This window comes from Penicillium longicatenatum, assembly GCF_028827895.1.
Source record: "Penicillium longicatenatum strain IBT 33135 chromosome Unknown contig_4_segment0_segment0, whole genome shotgun sequence".
NCBI classification, from domain to species: Eukaryota; Fungi; Ascomycota; class Eurotiomycetes; order Eurotiales; family Aspergillaceae; genus Penicillium; species Penicillium longicatenatum.
The window spans coordinates 2,127,378-2,144,392 of NW_026643122.1; the positions used below are offsets into that span (position 1 = coordinate 2,127,378).

General features: G+C 47.8%; 6 protein-coding genes across 6 annotated transcripts; 4 read left to right on the forward strand and 2 right to left on the reverse strand.

The window, feature by feature from the left end:
- Positions 1-793: 793 nt before the first annotated feature.
- Positions 794-2,057, forward strand: N7484_007625 (uncharacterized protein; the record flags this gene model as incomplete). The annotated part of the gene is made up of 3 exons (XM_057118012.1): positions 794-957; positions 978-1,098; positions 1,185-2,057. Coding segments are annotated over 3 exons (1,158 nt in total), but the record flags the coding sequence as incomplete, so codon positions are not given.
- A 2,170-nt stretch (positions 2,058-4,227) lies between these two features.
- N7484_007626 (uncharacterized protein) lies at positions 4,228-5,398 on the forward strand (the record flags this gene model as incomplete). The annotated part of the gene is made up of 3 exons (XM_057118013.1): positions 4,228-4,526; positions 4,598-4,664; positions 4,736-5,398. 3 exons carry the CDS (start codon positions 4,228-4,230, stop codon positions 5,396-5,398), a joined length of 1,029 nt encoding a protein of 342 aa, XP_056971048.1.
- A 540-nt stretch (positions 5,399-5,938) lies between these two features.
- N7484_007627 (uncharacterized protein) lies at positions 5,939-7,117 on the reverse strand (the record flags this gene model as incomplete). The annotated part of the gene is made up of 1 exon (XM_057118014.1): positions 5,939-7,117. The coding sequence occupies one exon, from the start codon at positions 7,115-7,117 to the stop codon at positions 5,939-5,941; it is 1,179 nt and encodes a 392-aa protein (XP_056971049.1).
- Positions 7,118-8,389: 1,272 nt separating this feature from the next.
- Positions 8,390-13,158, reverse strand: N7484_007628 (mediator of RNA polymerase II transcription subunit 12; the record flags this gene model as incomplete). Its single annotated transcript, XM_057118015.1, has 2 exons — positions 8,390-12,537; positions 12,591-13,158. 2 exons carry the CDS (start codon positions 13,156-13,158, stop codon positions 8,390-8,392), a joined length of 4,716 nt encoding a protein of 1,571 aa, XP_056971050.1.
- Positions 13,159-14,424: 1,266 nt separating this feature from the next.
- Positions 14,425-15,187, forward strand: N7484_007629 (uncharacterized protein; the record flags this gene model as incomplete). Its single annotated transcript, XM_057118016.1, has 8 exons — positions 14,425-14,461; positions 14,519-14,569; positions 14,640-14,671; positions 14,725-14,741; positions 14,817-14,828; positions 14,887-14,984; positions 15,047-15,063; positions 15,119-15,187. 8 exons carry the CDS (start codon positions 14,425-14,427, stop codon positions 15,185-15,187), a joined length of 333 nt encoding a protein of 110 aa, XP_056971051.1.
- Positions 15,188-15,744: 557 nt separating this feature from the next.
- On the forward strand, positions 15,745-16,592 carry N7484_007630 (translation initiation factor eIF1; the record flags this gene model as incomplete). Its single annotated transcript, XM_057118017.1, has 5 exons — positions 15,745-15,772; positions 16,000-16,080; positions 16,182-16,274; positions 16,334-16,524; positions 16,578-16,592. The coding sequence occupies 5 exons, from the start codon at positions 15,745-15,747 to the stop codon at positions 16,590-16,592; spliced, it is 408 nt and encodes a 135-aa protein (XP_056971052.1).
- Between the last annotated feature and the right edge of the window lie 423 nt (positions 16,593-17,015).

The window sequence follows — 17,015 nt, forward strand, 5'->3', positions numbered from 1 at the left end:
GACGTGAAACAAGGTATAAGGACCGTAAATCTTTGTTTTGTTGCGGTTGTTCTGGTTTAATCGCGCGTTCATATAAATCACCCCATTTGTAAAATGGCAACTTTCTCTGTCCCTTTTCTGCTTGCACATGATTGACAATGATAAAAATTAGTTCGTCCGGAAGGTCCAATAATTGTACCATCTTTTGAGCGAGAAGAGGAAAATGGTTTCAAGAGGGCCGACAGAAGACAAAGAGAGCAGCTGTCTAGATTTTTGGACCTTTAAATTCAGGGGTAAGTCAGCCGCAACAGCCGGAATTGTCTAAGCGCGATTCTACAAGTGAACCGAATGGCATCCAAATGTGGGTTAGGGCTCGTTGAAGTCACATCGGCCGGCAATAAGGACGCCACACGCATCGTTGTCCAGTCTGGCAAATGCAGAGTGACTGCTGTGCAGGTGCTCTTCCCATCCATCTTCATTGCCTTAATCCAGACAAGGTAGAGGCTAAGCCTCTTTGAGCGTGTCGCGAGATGATTGGCTCTGAGGGTTTCCAGGTCCAACCATTGATGTCCGGTGGGTCTCGCGAAAGAATGTGTATCTCTTATTACCAAAATTTCAGGGCCCATCTCGCATCCGCTCCACTTACAAGGATTCCAGCTGTACGAACATCACCCCAATGATCTACGATCCAGTTGTTACGAAACGTCGGACTCAGAATTCTGCTTTTTAACGTCTCTCACTTAAACACCCTGCCTGGACTCCAATGGATAATCTACGACCATGCAAATGAAATATATATTTATTTTTGTTCAGCGCTCTTGTTTACTATGCGAAAATCGAGTTCGTGCATAACAGTGGCATCCGCGTTCTCATCCGAGATGCAATTTTGTCCAAGACTCTCCCCGGCTCCAATCATGCGTTGAGAACAGCATTCACCGGAATTGCGAGAGTTGATCGTGAACTCATGATCCTAACTTTGTTTTTCTATCCTGCTGTAGATGGGTAAAATGCGACGCTGCTGCTGCATACAGTGGGCTTCTCCGGCTCATTCGGGTCAGCATGGGCTCTTGTGACCATGGAAGCTTGGAGAAGTGGAAATCGGTGGACAATAATTGCTGTGTAAGTTCATTGTCCCTATACGACCTTTTCTTCGAATGGAAGAAAGGGAAGGAGTTGGTCGCTATCGATAGCAAGAAACTAACGAGTGTAGTCCTATGGTATTTGGCGTCATGGAACAGCTCAAGACCTTCGCCCTGTGGGGTCCCCTTTACTGTGGTCTTCATCTAGCAACCTCTATCACCGCCACAAAACCCACGGTACAGAACATTCGGATTCCACGCATCATACGGCTGTGTATCCCCATTGCCTATGCAATCGGCTATGTGATTCCCTCAATTTCAATGGTCTTACCCGCACCAAGTGTGATTAGTACGGACCAGAAGCAGATTTTCATTGCTGTTTGGCAGGCATGGGCGATATCTGTCGGGTGTATAACTACACTGGCCTTCTATTTTCTGGGGCCACGGACTAGAGATGTTGTTTCCACCGACCATCGTGGTGTCTACGCTTTTGCCTTTGTGTATGCCGCTGTACCGCATCTTGTCTCGTGGACTATTTCCTTGGCAACTGTGGTGGCACCGGCGCTCTTTCACGATCGGTACGTGCAGGCTTTGCACCCGTCGAAGGTTTTCCTGTTGCCTTCGCCTTGGAACTCCGCGAGTTTCCCGGTCGAGGACGTCAGTATCGCAGCGCATCATTTCCTGAGGTGGGATTGCCTGATTGGGTCGGCTTGTATGCAGATCTGGGCGGTGACTCTATATGTGAGGGCATGTAGGGTTGGTGGTGAACCAATCAATTGGAGTGTTTTCGGGGCCAAGATTGTTTTGTTGACCATTTTGGCGGGGCCTATTGGGTCAGCAGTGGCATTGATGTGGGAGAGAGATAACATCATTTGCTATGGTGCGAGGGACGTTACCAGCCACGAAATAACACCAAGAAGACCCTTTAGAAACGGCAATAGGTATAATGCGTTCGATTTAAGTATGACAAAGGTCATGACCAAGATGTGTGGAATGTAATAGATCTATGTTCTTGTAACAAGTCTCGCATCCTTATATCGTCGATTGAGTGCATTCTGGGTCAGCCGATCATCCTGACATTCAGGATTTGTATGATACCGTAGAACTTCAATAATCACCTGGACACTCTCTGTCTCGACAGGAACCCAATGCCCGGTCCTAGGTAAGCTGATGACTTCACTTCCCGGTGCCAAGTATTTATGGACGCTATCAGGGCAGATTTCCGGCATCGGAACGTGGTCCTGGATGCCCCAGATTACAGTTGCTGGAGCCTGTAGTCTCGACTGATTGCTTTCCGCGCCAGGTTGACTAGCAGTGTGTGGTAGAACCCTGGTTTTTGGCATCGACTCCAAGGTCTCTCTTGGTTTCAACAGGTCCCACGTAAAACGCCATTACGATAAAGACCCGTCATCTGCCAGAGAAGAGCTGCAGGTGATCTAGCACGCTGCATGACCGTGTTTCCATACCCTTCGGAATGAACCGTCGTCTTTGTTTCGGCATCACACTCACTTGGACCCAGGGAAGCAGCCATTGCTTAAATGAAGTCAAAGTCAAAGTTTTGGTGGTTCGCCATTCGAACAAGCCCACGAAGAACGGCCATCCGGTTCCAAGCACCAATAAAATGACGGACAATCTTCTCTAAGAATGTATCCCCGGTAATAGACAAGGTGAGAACTAAGATCAGAACAGGTGATAGATCGCCCCAATTGATCGACGGTCGCACGGGCCTGTTCCAGTCGAATCATTACACACCTATGATCATGCAGCTTTGATGCATCTCAAAGGTTCAGTCTTTGTCAAGGGATGTCATAGCTTTCTGAGAAACACACCCCTCGAGTGAGAGCTCGTATAGTGGATAGAGCAGCCATGGTGGGACAAGTTGTGTAATTTAAAATGAATTATAGAATAACTATGAAGCTCCGGTTGATTAACTCTACTACGTTTGCTTTTCCCTAATTACTAGAGGCCCCCATAAAACTTCCTATAGCAGTTTAGCCCGTAACTTCGGTACTTACAATCTCTGTAGATATCACTTATAAGTCGATATGCCTCCACTAGGCATCAATCTTTTTAGCGCCTGCTTAGCGCACACTAAGCCTCGGGCAAGGGGGGGTGGGGGGAAGGGGGTTGTAGCACCAGATATATCAAGTGCATTGTGTAACCTGTTAATACTTGGCCACCTTGGATGGATCTAAGGTCAGTACTTTAGACATCTGGAGATTGGTTACATAAGCCCCACTGTCTTTCAACTACCGACCTGTCATAATTTCTCTCGATGATGGAATGCCCACTTTACTTACTGATGTACCGACGCTAACAAGGACCACAGGTGACCGAAAGGCTAATCGAGTCACCGAATGAAGTTGATTCAGCTCCTCCTTTACGGTTGTCATATCTTTATTGTATTATATGACATTGCCCCTACTACTCTGCAAGCACCAATTTGGTTTATACCATGTTACCTATTATATACACACCGACAAGCAAACAGAACAATAACAATGAAAAAAAAAAAAATTATTAATTGACTTTAGCAGAGACAAGATCCCGAAATTGCTGGACCTACCTCTTCAGAAATATGAATATAGGCCATGTAATGCTCGCCTCAGGAAATGGTTTTCTCCCCCCGATTTGGATTTTCTTTTACGTAAATCAACAACATTCTGTACTAAAGACCCAACTCAGCGAAGGAATATGAATCAGTATTTTGGCCTTCGTACGTATATTCAGCTACACCGAGCTGTCTGTGGCTTGCTTTGCAGATTTATCTGGACCAATCACGATGCTGGTTGACTAGGGACTTGCTGCCAGTTATTATCAGAGCATGATCTCGGTACGCGATATCCAATAGCCATTCTGATGGGTACATGAACTATAATGATACTACATGTAATATGTCAACCGATGCATTATGCATATGTTAGAATATTGATGTGATGTGTCGAGAGCAAGAAGAAAGATTGAAGCTGAGAAACAGCTTTACAAGAGGATCGTGCTCACAGATCTGAACCATTGCGTGATCCCTAGTTTCAATCTTTGGATCAACATTTAAATTTCTCTGCTTCCCTCCCACTATTGGGAATAGTGAATCTATTACTACCACAATTACTCTTTATACCCTGCTCCTTTCATGACTTGAATCCATCTGAACTACACCTTGTAGGAAACAATGGCATCATATCTCAATGGTGGAGCTACGGCAAATGGAGCATCTGCTGAAATACAACTGGTTACGATATCTGCCGCAGGTCTTTTGAAAGGTGAAAAGCAGACCCAAAATGACCTCTTCGACGCCTGTAAATCCCTCGGGTTCTTCTACCTGGATTGCCGTGATCACCCGTCCAAATCTACCACAAGTCTGGTAGACAGAATCTCAGCCATGGCACTTGATTTCTATGATCTTCCTCTACCTTCAAAAGAATATTGGGCTGAACTGTCTTTCGATGAGGTCAAAAGTCGACCATTTACGTTAGTCTTTTACTCCTCCAATATTTTTACACCGTTTTCCCTGTACGGTAGTTTTCTAATATTACGTCAAGGTATAAACCAGCTGGTAAGCAGGAAGGTTCTGTGAAGGGCAAAAAGGATGGATGGGAAGGGTTGATAGTAAGTTCATTCTCAATTGTCTTATAAAGCAGTGTGAATGTTTCACGGGTTACTAACAAAGACTCACCTAGATTATGGAGACCCCGGTGGCTCAGCTTTCTCCAAGCTCACCCATGCCAGTACCAAAAGTCCTTCAAGATTCCGTGGGTCTTATTCTGGAGACACAGGGACATCTCGGCGAGCTCAGTCGGGCAATTGTCGAGACCTTGTCTCGTTCACTCGGGATGACCGACAATGAGAGCCTAACTCGTTATCATCCTATGGATATATCTGCTCCAACTGATCTCGAGATCTTGAAGTATCTTCCATACACTCCTGGGTCTGAAAAAGTTGGGCACATTCCTCATACAGACCTGGGAAGCATTTCTATGGTTTTTGCCGAGGTTGGTGGCTTGCAGGTCTTTCACCCCATCAAAGAGGAGTGGATGTTTGTCCCACCAAAGCCGGGTCATGCAGTATGCAATATTGGAGATTCTATGGAGTTCTTTTCAGGGAATGTGCTGCGATCATCATTGCATCGGGTTATCCCATACAAACAAGATTCGGGGGAAATCAGACTATCCGTCATCCACTTCTTGCGTCCGAGTGAGGTCGCAGAATTTGTCGGTGCGGATGGACGTCAATGGAAAGTCGCTGACTGGAATACGATGAAGCACAAACAGTTCTATGAGCGTCAACATCGTCTGGATGTTGTGACTCGTCGGGAAGGACAGAACGACTTTTGGCAAGGATAAGGCAAGTGGGCTAGAAATATGGAGATAGATTGGCCGGAACTCTATAAGGACAATCAATTTTCACAAATTCACACGGTGCTGAAATTATCCTACTAGCAGTGCATTACAGTGCCCCTCCCTTGCGATGAGGGTGCGCCACGTCGTAAAAACAGATTTGACACCGCTACCATGATCAAAGGTAAAACAATGTCTCTCCCAGGACGACATCTTGAGCTTTTTTGGGTGCCGATCCTTATTTTACAGATTCTATTGGATGATAAATCCAGCAAGACAATCTTTTGGACAAGAAAGGGTACAAAGTCAGCAAGGGACAGGATTCGCTTGTTTTACTATAATCCTCTGTGGGTCACGCACAGCTGAACTCGAGTGGTAGTTTGCAGGCGACACGTATGTAATAACCGGCCCCAAAGATTTTCCAAATCTTACAGGAATCGGCATTTGATTGGAGAGCGTGTCTCCCACTGCAATAAGTAACCCTAACGCTATTGGGAAGCAAAATAAAACGAGAAGGCTGATCGCACACATTTTATGTACCAATTACTACTGACTAGCCCATTTGTCAAATCTCCGAGATAGCTGAAGGCATTTCTTGTCAATATACATCTCCCAGAAATGTGCGACCACGACCATGATGACAGCACAAACAAGTGTCGCAACCCCCCAAGCTGAACCAAACAATAGAGAGTAGTTGATGGCTTCTTCAGTCCCAGGGTAGGTTTGTTGCGTGATAAGACCCCACAGAATATTTCGAAGTGGCCTTTTGATAGTGTTGTAGATGGTTGGATGGACAAGGTAGAGTGGAAAGGAAATTTTACCTAAATATTGCACTGGTCGGCAATTGAGCGGATATTGAAGATAGGAGGATTGGCTGATTGCATAAATGACGATTAAAGCACCCACGCTTCTCCAAGACCTGGTCATCATTTCAGGATTATCCCAGTACCCGGGCTGAATGTAGAGAAGCCACCGGTGCTCGATGGATAGTTCCTGTTCGGCGGCAATGCAAAGAAGATAAACACCGAAAACAAAACATATAATGGTGCGAATCAAGCGGAGATGTGGCGACGTAATAAAGAGTTTCCAGGCTGCAAAGTTGTCTTTGGTCTGGTCATCGCAGCTCAGCTGAACCTCACCGTCCGCCTCGGGGTTTTCGGAGGCGACGTGTAATTCTGCGAGGAACAGCCCTCCGATGAATGAGAGAAGATCCCATTGTCCAATGTAGAACCAGTATGAAGTGACAGCCAGTATGGCGAGACGCCTAGGCCCTTGTCTCCAAAATGAGAACACCAAGATGCAAAGATAAACAGTGCAGGACCCGCGATACTCCACTGGCATGGTCCACAGATGCGTACTGAGATTTTTCATTATATCTGGTCGGTAGGTATTGAAATTCATATCCGCTCCGTGATTGCTTATATCGAAAGAGTGCAGAACGGTCCAGAAAGCGTACTTGGTATGGTACCATGGGGTCGATAAAGGCTTCAAACCAGCACAAAATTGATCGGGGAGTCGAGAATCTAGTTGAAATGTCCCCAGAAAGAATACCAATTGCGAGATGACAACCACAAGCGTGGAAGGCAGGTAAATGCGAAAAATCCGGCGAGTTGCTGTTGAGGACAAATGGCGAAAGAAAGGAACACCAGTTGCACTGCTATCACGGGTCCTGAGGAGGGCAAGGGAAATAGCATACCCCGAAATGACCATGAAAAGAGATACCATCGATGACCCTTGAAAGAGAAGATTGATGGGCGGAATTGCAGAAAGTAGCGATTATCTTCGGGCGGATTAGCCCAAAAGGACCGACGGAGAGGACCCCAAAGCTGCACAGGCTCAAAAGCAAACGCATGGCAGACTACCACCCCCACAGATGCGAGGCCTCGAAGGCCATCGAGCCACGAGGCGCGCTCCATCCGTAGGACTTTCCCAGTTGCAATTTTGGGTTATGGATGCAACTATCTCCTGCTCGCCTGAGTGCGGTTGTAGGGTGATTTGTACTTTTGAAAGTGCTGGAATTCATCACATCACTGAGTGACTATGCCTATGCATCCTTAGTAAGTGGGGACGGACTGGTGTGCAGTGATCGACAGCACCGTGCATTGCAGGTGGCTTGCTATGCACTACAATCGCCAACTTGAAGTCCCTTGCATCCTGCAGTGCATCGTACTATATATTCAAAAGCAAAGATAATTAGAGTGGTACAGAGTACGTACCTACCTTGCATGGTTCTCCATATTGCAAGTGATCGCTTGTCAAAATACAGCACAAGTTACCATCGATCCGGAATCTAAACTGAACACTCGGATCATCTTGTCATGTTGAAATCCGTGTCATTGCTAATTCTGTCTCATAGGTTCACTCACGTTGCGTTGGCGGACATATATCCTTTTACGGACCCAACCAACGCCCAAGCAAATTGGTGGCCTTGATTTGCCATAATGCTGAAGCAGACGCCAAACCCCTGATGGCCACGCAGGGCATATCCATCGTACTCCACGTCGCCGACCTTTACTTGAGCATGTTGATAAGAAGGTTTGAATCAGACTGAGAAGTATCTTGAAATTATCCAGTCAAAGGTGCGACAAATTGTCCCTCTTCCACCTTATCCAACGCCGAGCATGGTTAACAATAGAAATAAAAAAGGTATATGTACAAGAGAAAGACAAGTGCAATGCGTGCATAGGTGGTAGTTATATGAAGTCACGCCATCTAAAATCAAATATAGAGAGGCTGATTGGGGGAGAGGTGAGGAACCCAGATTCCTCGATCAACGGGCTGTTGTAATGCGAATGGCCAAGGTATATGCATCGTGTGTTCTGGCGTGAAAATGATCGCTTGAACGACGTAAAAGACAGGAAGTAGTAATAGTGCAACAACGTCGAACGGAATAATAAACAAATGAGAATGATGGATGATGGAAACGAAGAATGAGTTGATCCGAATCGACGTTGCTTGAAGGGGGGTGGAGATAATGGAAGAATAGAAGGGTCCCATTCAAAGCCTAATACGTCGGGCGTCAAAGTAGGCCAAATTCACTGCGGTGTCATTAACACCTACAAAAGGTGCCGCATCTTCAAGAAGTTCCCAAGGGCGGTTTGGGTACGGACCAACAGTCCGCCCCCGTTGTTGAAGACGGAGTCGAGATGCTGCGAAATTGAGTCCTTCGCCCACACCAAAATGCGCGCCTAAGTGCGTAGCGTTGGGTTGTGATGAATGAGCAGTAGCAGGCAAGTTGGATGTTGGAGTGGAACCTGCTGCCGGGGATTGTGCTGCTGTTGATTGAAGGTGGGACGTTGTAGAGTCTGCCATTGGACCTAAAAGGTAGAGAAATCGGGCATCACTCTGCAGACCGAGCGTGGGGCACTTCTCCCTGAGAAAACGAGAGCACTGATGTCTTGTCTCATCGGGAAACACATCAATTAACGACGCAGCAACATCTAGGGCATGGGTTTGTAACAAAATGCCTGGACAGGGGCGGTAGTCTTCAGATGATCCCGGCCGGGGGAAATAGTCTGCGCCGGGAAACAGGCGTAGAACATCGGCTGGAAGACGGGAAAGCGCTATACAGAATATGGAGACCAACAACCTTGATGGTTCATGGGAGGCATTGACTTTTAAGCCAGATGGGAGCATGAACGAGGCACGATGTATGACGACCATCCTCAGCAGAGCTGAAAACCAGAAGGCAAGAGACCGCTCAAAATTCGGCCGCGCTGGATTGGGCGTGCTACCATTTCGATCATCACCTTGCATCGAAAGAACCTTCTGCAGAAGGCCATCCATTTTATCGACGAGGACAGACACAATGGCAGAAGTTGCAGCATCCGGGGTGCTGCCAGCAAGCTCCTCAATTATTGTGAGGTACAGTTTTGCGGTTTCCAAGGAACCTGAACCGTAAGGTGTGGCCGAGGAACTACTTGGCAGCTCTTCCAGTACGGGTATGGAGAAGAACTCCTTCTCTGCACGTTCGCGAATCTGACGAACAGCATCAGGACTCATGAGCGCAACAAGATCGACCCAGTGGAAATTCTGGGCGCGGGAGTTGGTTACAACGGTTTTGAACATGGCATCTGCGATGCTATTCCGATCTTCATTGTCGGAATCCTGATGGAAAAGGATCTGCAGCTTCAATTGACAAAAGGGGAGAGAAAAGTCATCGGTTGTGCTGGCCAACTTTTCGACTTGTGAGATCACAGATGATGTTTCTTTTTGGAGATCAACCCCAAGCAAGCTGTCGAGTGCCTTTCGGAGCGGGCCAATGGCGTTCGGGTACTGATCGACGAGCTTTTTCATGCAACTTTGCTCCACGCAACCGGGGTTTCGCACGAGAAGTTCACGCAATAGCGCCACAAGGGAAGCCTCTCGGTCGTTGCGCTTGCGGACATCGCCAATATCGAGAGATGACGCAGCGTCACACACGATACTAAGAACTTCATCAAAGCTCTTGGCTAAGAACTTCTGTTGTGACAAATGGAACCGGTAAGAGACCAGATCAAGATACCTGTCTTCTGCAGGGGGAGAAAACAGATCAAGGTACCTGTCTTCTGCTGGAGCAGAAAGAAGAATATCAACAAGCTCTGCTGGCAGATCTCCTGCATTGGGAAGCGGAGTCGTGGAGTAGTTGAGCCTTCTCACTAGAGACAGGAACGATGAAATTGTAACACATCCAACCCCAATCAGGGAGGGAATCACACTCAGTAAAGTAGAACGGTCAGAGGATCGTAAATGGGCGCATACCCAGCGAATCAACATCCCATCAAAATGTTTTGGCTGAAAGGATCGCAACTGCGCTAAATACTGACAGGTATCGTTTGCTGAGAGTTTCCCCTTGCCGAGCTGAGATTCCAATTGCTTCGTCAAGGTATTGAAAATAGTATCCAGTGTTGGCTCATCCATGAGATTTCCGGAGAGTAAAAGGTGATCCAACTTCTCGCGGAACAAGGGATCTGCATTCCCAAAGGATTCGGGGATGTGATCCGAGACTGGAGATGATGCAGCTAGAATAGCCTTGTTTCCGATGCGTGAAAGGTCTTGACGAAGGATCAAAACTGTGTTACACTCATGGGGAATACGCAACCCGAGTTCGATCAACGAATACAGCAAATCCAGACTTGGTGTGTTGAATCGTTTGATAATAGTATATGCATCAACCAGCTTGCGGAAAAGATCCGAGGTTGCCCCAATCATGCACAGCGAGTCAAAATGATAATTTGTGGTATCAGCAACTGACGCAAGGACGACACTATTTTGAGAGCTTGAGGCATATTTCAACACATCCGCCAACATGGAAAGGTCTTCAAATGTCTCGAGAATATCGCGAACAATCTGAAATTCATCCGGCGTAAGCATTGACACGGATTGGGACCCACCAACAAGAATGGATGCCCGATTGGCTGAGCTAGTGGCCTCACTAGTATGTTGAGCAACACCTCGCCGTAGCCACTGGCCTATCTCCGCTTTCACAGCCCAAGTTAGATTAATGGATGACGAATCAAGCGTCATGTCATTGTGAGATTCCATGTCAAATATTCCCGGGAGACGCTGGCTGATAAGTTGCTTTATATTGGCAAGCATGTTGATTTCATCTGCAGCAGAAAACCCAATTCGGGCTAGCAAGGTGCTGCGCAAATTGCCAACATGTTCCGGGAGACGGCCAACAGGAAGCTGTGCTATCAATGCAATATCGGTTTGCGAATCAGGCATTGATTGACGGTAGGAAGAGGCATGACTTGTAACATCTTTTGCCATCAGCCACTGGAGATAGCGACCCACTGAGAAGGTTTGCGACCTAACAAGCTCAGAGATTGTATGATATACATTCTCCATGTTCAATTTCTGATTGCGTCCGGCTCGAGCAAGAAAGGACAGGATGTGGTCATCCACATCTACTCCTGCCGCCTTCCATTTTCGCAATAGACGAGCACCAGCGTAGACTCGGTAGATCCCGTGGCGGAATGGAGTGGAGAGCCATTCCAGCAACTTCGAGACCAAGACTGTTCTATCCTCAACAACTCCCAAGCAGGCAGTCGAGACTGCATTGATGTCATATTCAGAGAGAATCGAATCAAGAAGGCGAATAACGCGTTGGTTTGGGGATCGCTGCGGTGTTTGTTTTGGATGGCGAGGCCGTTGTACTCGGAAATTACGCTCGGTGAGGTTTTGCAACAAGGCTCGGTCGACATTGTCTGTGAGATCAAGGCACGATATGACCTGGCTTTTGTATTTCTCCCATGAATTTGGCAGGAGCAATGATGAAGTATGTTCCTGAATCAATTTCTTCATGAACCGGGACAGTCGATCAATGAGGGGTTTAAGGGGCTCTCGTTTGGTCTCTGTGGCTTGACGCAGCTTTTCAAGTAGAAGTTCGGCTAGCCGTCGCCCTCTACGACGATACCGTGTGATGCTGTTCCAGTAAATTCCAAGCATCATAAGCCAGACGGGAACCGTGCCAATCGAGGCGGCTTCAAACGAAGATAGGAACCACTCAATGAAGTGGTCATGATCGAGAAGATTCTCAAAGAACAAACGGGCAGTCAAACCAATCGCATATGTCATCTTCGGTTTCCAGTCAGAGGACTTGGGCGCATTGAACACAGTCTCAACAAACTGCTGAACGTTTGTCGTCCAATCTCGTACCCATTTCGCCTCCAACCCCACAGCCAGAGCACCACTCGTTCCCTTCCGCTTAAAGGCACGAATTTCATTGGCACCGACACACTTTGCGAGCCAAACTGCTCGTGCAACCGGAATCCACTTTCCCAAGCATTGATCCAGAAGGACTTTGCCTCGGATACCATGGGGGATGGTTCGGCTCAGCCGGCGCAGCGGTACGGATGGATTGGCAAGATCTCGAAGCCAGGCTTCTCGTTTATTGTCGGTGAGTGTCACTCTTGGTGGCGGCTTAAAACTAGATGGCGCATGAACAGTGTTGTGGTTCTGACGTTTTTCCAATGCAGCAGAAAAGACGGTTGAAAGCATCTGAAGCCCTGTGCGGTGTTTTAATTGCCCATACAATGCAGGTCGGGCCGTATTGGATTCGTTTTGAGAAACCTGAGTCCTGCTATAATAGCCTTGTTTCGCTGCTTGCTCATTCAAGACATCTTCTGGGTGATTCCCGGTCCACGGCGTGAAATCCGCCACTTCTGATTAAAGACATTAGCGACATTTGATTACTCTTGATAGTCAATCAACTTACTCTCGCCTTTAATGGCCGGCGCCACAGAAGGAGTCACAATGCGAAATGGAACTGTTTGAACCTTCTTATCCGGAGAAGCCTCTCTGGATCTTGACCCATCGTCTAGTGGGACATTACTCCAAGGCTGGGTAGGGAACGGGGGCGGTGATGTTGGACGAGATCCCGTCGCACTACCTGGAATCTCTGACATGACCGCCTGGAAAGACCACATGGGTCGGCCGCGCCATGACAGTTGAGGTCGTGAACTAGCGCTGGCCGGTGTACCCCTCGCATCCGCACCCTTTACGGATGAACCTGCATCACTAACCTTGGAAACACCCGATATATCCAGTCTTGGTCGTTTGGGTGGGGGCTCCTTATCGTTCGTATCGTATCCGTTATTGGTTAAATCGACCACGGCCGATGGGCGCGCCGGGGGTTGGGACAGCGGTAGGGGCGGTTGAGAGGTCACCGATGAGGGATCATATTGAGAAGACATTTGTGCCAGATCGACTCTTCCCGGGCCACCATTGAGTGGTCGCATCGGATGGCCCCATGGTTGGCCGCCGGCAGAAGAATGCGGTATCATCTTAGGCTCATCGTGTACCGTCCGAAGGGCGTGGTGTATGAATCATTCGGGCCCGAGGTCAACAGCGAAAAGCGCCGATCTCGATCTATTGCAAGAATCCGAATCTCAATGTGTGAAGAACCCTTGATCTGATAAGTCCACGGCAATTCGAGGTTTGTTGAGATGCGGATGCGATGCGGATACGGATGTGGGCGAATAAGGCTCGGGTTCGGAGTAGAGGAATCGAGGGAGGGTGGAGGAGGTCAGTGCCTCGAGGACTTGAAAATGAAGAGGTTTAGTATATGTCGATCACATCAATCCAAGGTACTAAATGAGGGATCAAGTGAGTGTTTATGAAGGAAAGCGATAACGTAAGTCACGGGCCAAATCAGCTCCGTCCTCCTCCGCCTAGATCCACCAATATGGCCGGGGATCAGCTTTGCTAAGAATGGGGGGCCCTGATTTGCTATGTGATTTTCCGAAATTGCTGTTTTTCTTTTTTGTTTTTTTCCCTTCTTCTTCTCTGTTCATTCCACCTAACAAGATCGTCATTTGTCTAGTGCTTGCCGAGTGGGCTATAAGTACTTCGTAGATGTTCCCCTATGAGAATCCCACAGGTCGTACCGGTATAGGTTTTTACGTATCATGCCAGCAGGACCGTGTCGCATCTGAATCAGCCCATAGATCTTGTTTGCCCCATTATGCTTTCTCTGATTTGCTTGGCCGAAGAATCATATGTAAGTTTGCCCTTCACCTTATCTCTCTCTCCGCGTCCACATTCCGTATCGGCCCACCGTCGGGTCGCTGCACAACAGATCCATCATACGGTGTGCTCTTATGAGTATTCGATTCTATTGATTTGATTATATTTCTTTTCGATCTCCACCATTTCGCTATAGCGATTTGCCGTGCGAAATGCCGACAACATATCCATTTTCGGGTAATAGATGTACACGATTGCCCATCTGCGCAATCTGGCCCGATTCCGTGCTCTCACCGACCATTTGGAAGCTGAGATCTACAAGGGATTTTATGCAGTAGCCCGATCATGCCCAAACTCATACTCGAAAATCGTAGATATGATAGGAACGAACCATTGTATCACTCAAATTCTCTATGCCTAAGTTCATCCTACTATACATCTACCCAACTGCAGGATACAATGGTGGATGTCCATAGGTATCTGCAACTCCCCACGGTTCGGGTCTAGCCCGAGGGTTAGCCTTGGCACGGGGGATCTCGAGACTTTCTGACATCTCCCATCTCCCATCAACCCATCAACTCATCATGGCGTCAAACAAGGATATGCGGAGGGCTGATCTCGGTAAGTTGTTTGCTATGCTATTTCCTACGCCTAGGCTAATCTCAACTGCTGCGATAGTGATTCCCTACGTCGACCCCCCAAAAAGCGGCAATGAGGCCGACATGTCCAGTACGTCCACGGGTTGCGCCACCAGCAATGAGCTGGATGCAAGTATAATCTGACGATAAAAATTAAACAGGCACCATGTCGAGCACAATGCCCATGGCGGCAGTAAGTGGATGGAACTCGAAGTTCACGCAATGACACGCTGACACGTTCACTAGATGTTCACCCGGAACAGGTGAGGCAACTCCGCAGATTAACGAGCGATATCATATCGTACTTATGTACTGACTGGAACTTTGGCAAAATTCAGGATGATTGGATGGTAAGCCAGACATCCCCCCGCCCCGATCGATCGTGCGACGCCTCTAACCTTGTCGCAGGGTGGCATTTGTCTTCTCACTCCAGGGCTGGCTTGCTGAGTCCCCTGAGCAGAAGAAAACTGCGGGGACACCAGCTTACATGTCTGTTCTCATGTCATGTACGTTTTCTCCTCATACTCTCCAGCCTGGAAGCCTGATAAACTAACCTCGGTTTCTACAGTGATGGCCCTCGTCGTCGTATGTCCCCCTGTGACCACTCACCTGGTGACTCTTTCCTAACCATCCCCTACAGACCTATTTCCCTCTCTTCCTACCTCCCCAGGCGAAGAATGCCCCCGCCGCTGCCATGCCGTCGGCATAGCGTCGAACCCTTGTGATACCTTCGAATCCACGAGTCCATCCCAATTACCATGTCCCGGTCCGTGTAATATGGACTCGCAGCTTGAAATTCAGTTCCGGTCTATGACTGGATAGATACCGATGGTCCAATGCTTGAATGTCCAAGTGATTGTTGTTGGCCTACACTGTACTAATACCCGACTGGACTTTTTTCCGTTGTAATCATACATTAATTCATGACTAGCCATACACGGTTCGATTTATCTGTAGGCTTACTCAAGTCATCAATCATCCTTGCTGTATTAAGTAAAAATAGTAGAGTGGCGACTTTTCACTGAGAGAAGTGCAAGAGTGCTGGAGGGGCAATCGCTGAGTCACACACCGCTTTCCCCACAACGTGACTCTCATAATCTCTTCCCGCCCAATATTCCAACCTCAACCTTTACCGCACTCCAATCTTTTCTCTCTTCATACGCAAGCCCTTGCGATCGCCTATCTTTCCAGAGATATTGAATCTCACTTTCAACTCCTTTTACAAAAACCGCTTTTAAGGACCATTTTTGACAAAAGGCCGAGTTTATGTCCATCGAAAACCTCAAGACCTTCGGTAAGTCAAGTCGCCACCATCCCCTCTGATAGCAAACCCTAGGCGCTTATATGACATGCGCCCTCATCGACTTGGAACTGGTTTCAAATGCTATGGATCATCGTTAGGATGCGTCAACACTGCTAGCCGTCCTTGTTGGCACCTTGATCGCCCAGGCTCACTGTCGAGGGCGGTGGCGGGGTAACGATTTTGTTTTGGGCCAAAGCTGACTCCTTTAACTTACGCAGACCCCTTCGCCGACGTCGACGAAGAGAACGGTGGAAAGAATAACGCGAAGACTGAAAACTACGTCCATATTCGCATTCAGCGTATGTTTATCGATACAATCTTATGACCCTCACCTGTCCCAACAATCAGTATCGCTACGGCTTCCGAATTGTACGTTCCACTAACAGTCCTTGTAATACAGAGCGTAATGGTCGAAAGACCCTGACTACATGCCAGGGTCTCCCAGACAAGTATGACCAGAAGAAAATCCTGAAGCGCATGAAGAAGATTTACGGTTTGTTCATCATCACCAACAGAGGCTGGCGTGAATCAGACACTGACTGTTGAGACCAGCATGCAATGGAAACATCGTCAAGGATGACGAGATGGGCGAGGTGATTCAGCTTCAAGGCGACCAGCGTAAAGATGTCTATGACTTCTTGACCAAGCCCAAGCCCCCCAAGGAACTAGTGAAAGCAGCGGAGGAGGAAGATAGCTTCAAGAAGCTCAGAGGCTACGGCATGGCGATGAAGGTCAAAGTCAAGGTATGTCTTCTTTTTTCATCTGTCATGTATCCCCATCTCTGACCATTTTACAGGTCCACGGATTCTAAGCTTGTCACCATACCTCGTTCCAGTCCTTTCTTCCAAGTCTAAGTTGCCCTGTGGACGGTGGAATAGAGACATCCCATATTCTCATCACTTGTGAGCCGGTCATGCAGATTCATAAATGGTGAAATGTCCTGCCTCCTCCCTGTCCCTCTGTGCCTGGCATGTTAGATTTGGACTGTCGTCGGCCTAGCATGTGCGCCTGAAACTTTCTTTCGACAGGAAAGCGTCCTTATTTCGATTGGCGTATTATTTTTCTAGGACGGGATCACGATGGAACGAGGCGTTGGAGATACCCATGTCTGCTTTAAGCAGACCCTGCTTTATTGTTCATCAATTTCAAGTGTTTTCTATTCTTTGCTTTCTTTCCTCGTCACCGTGCCGGTTATGTCGATTGCGCCTTGCATCGTCGCCCGATCGATCCAGTC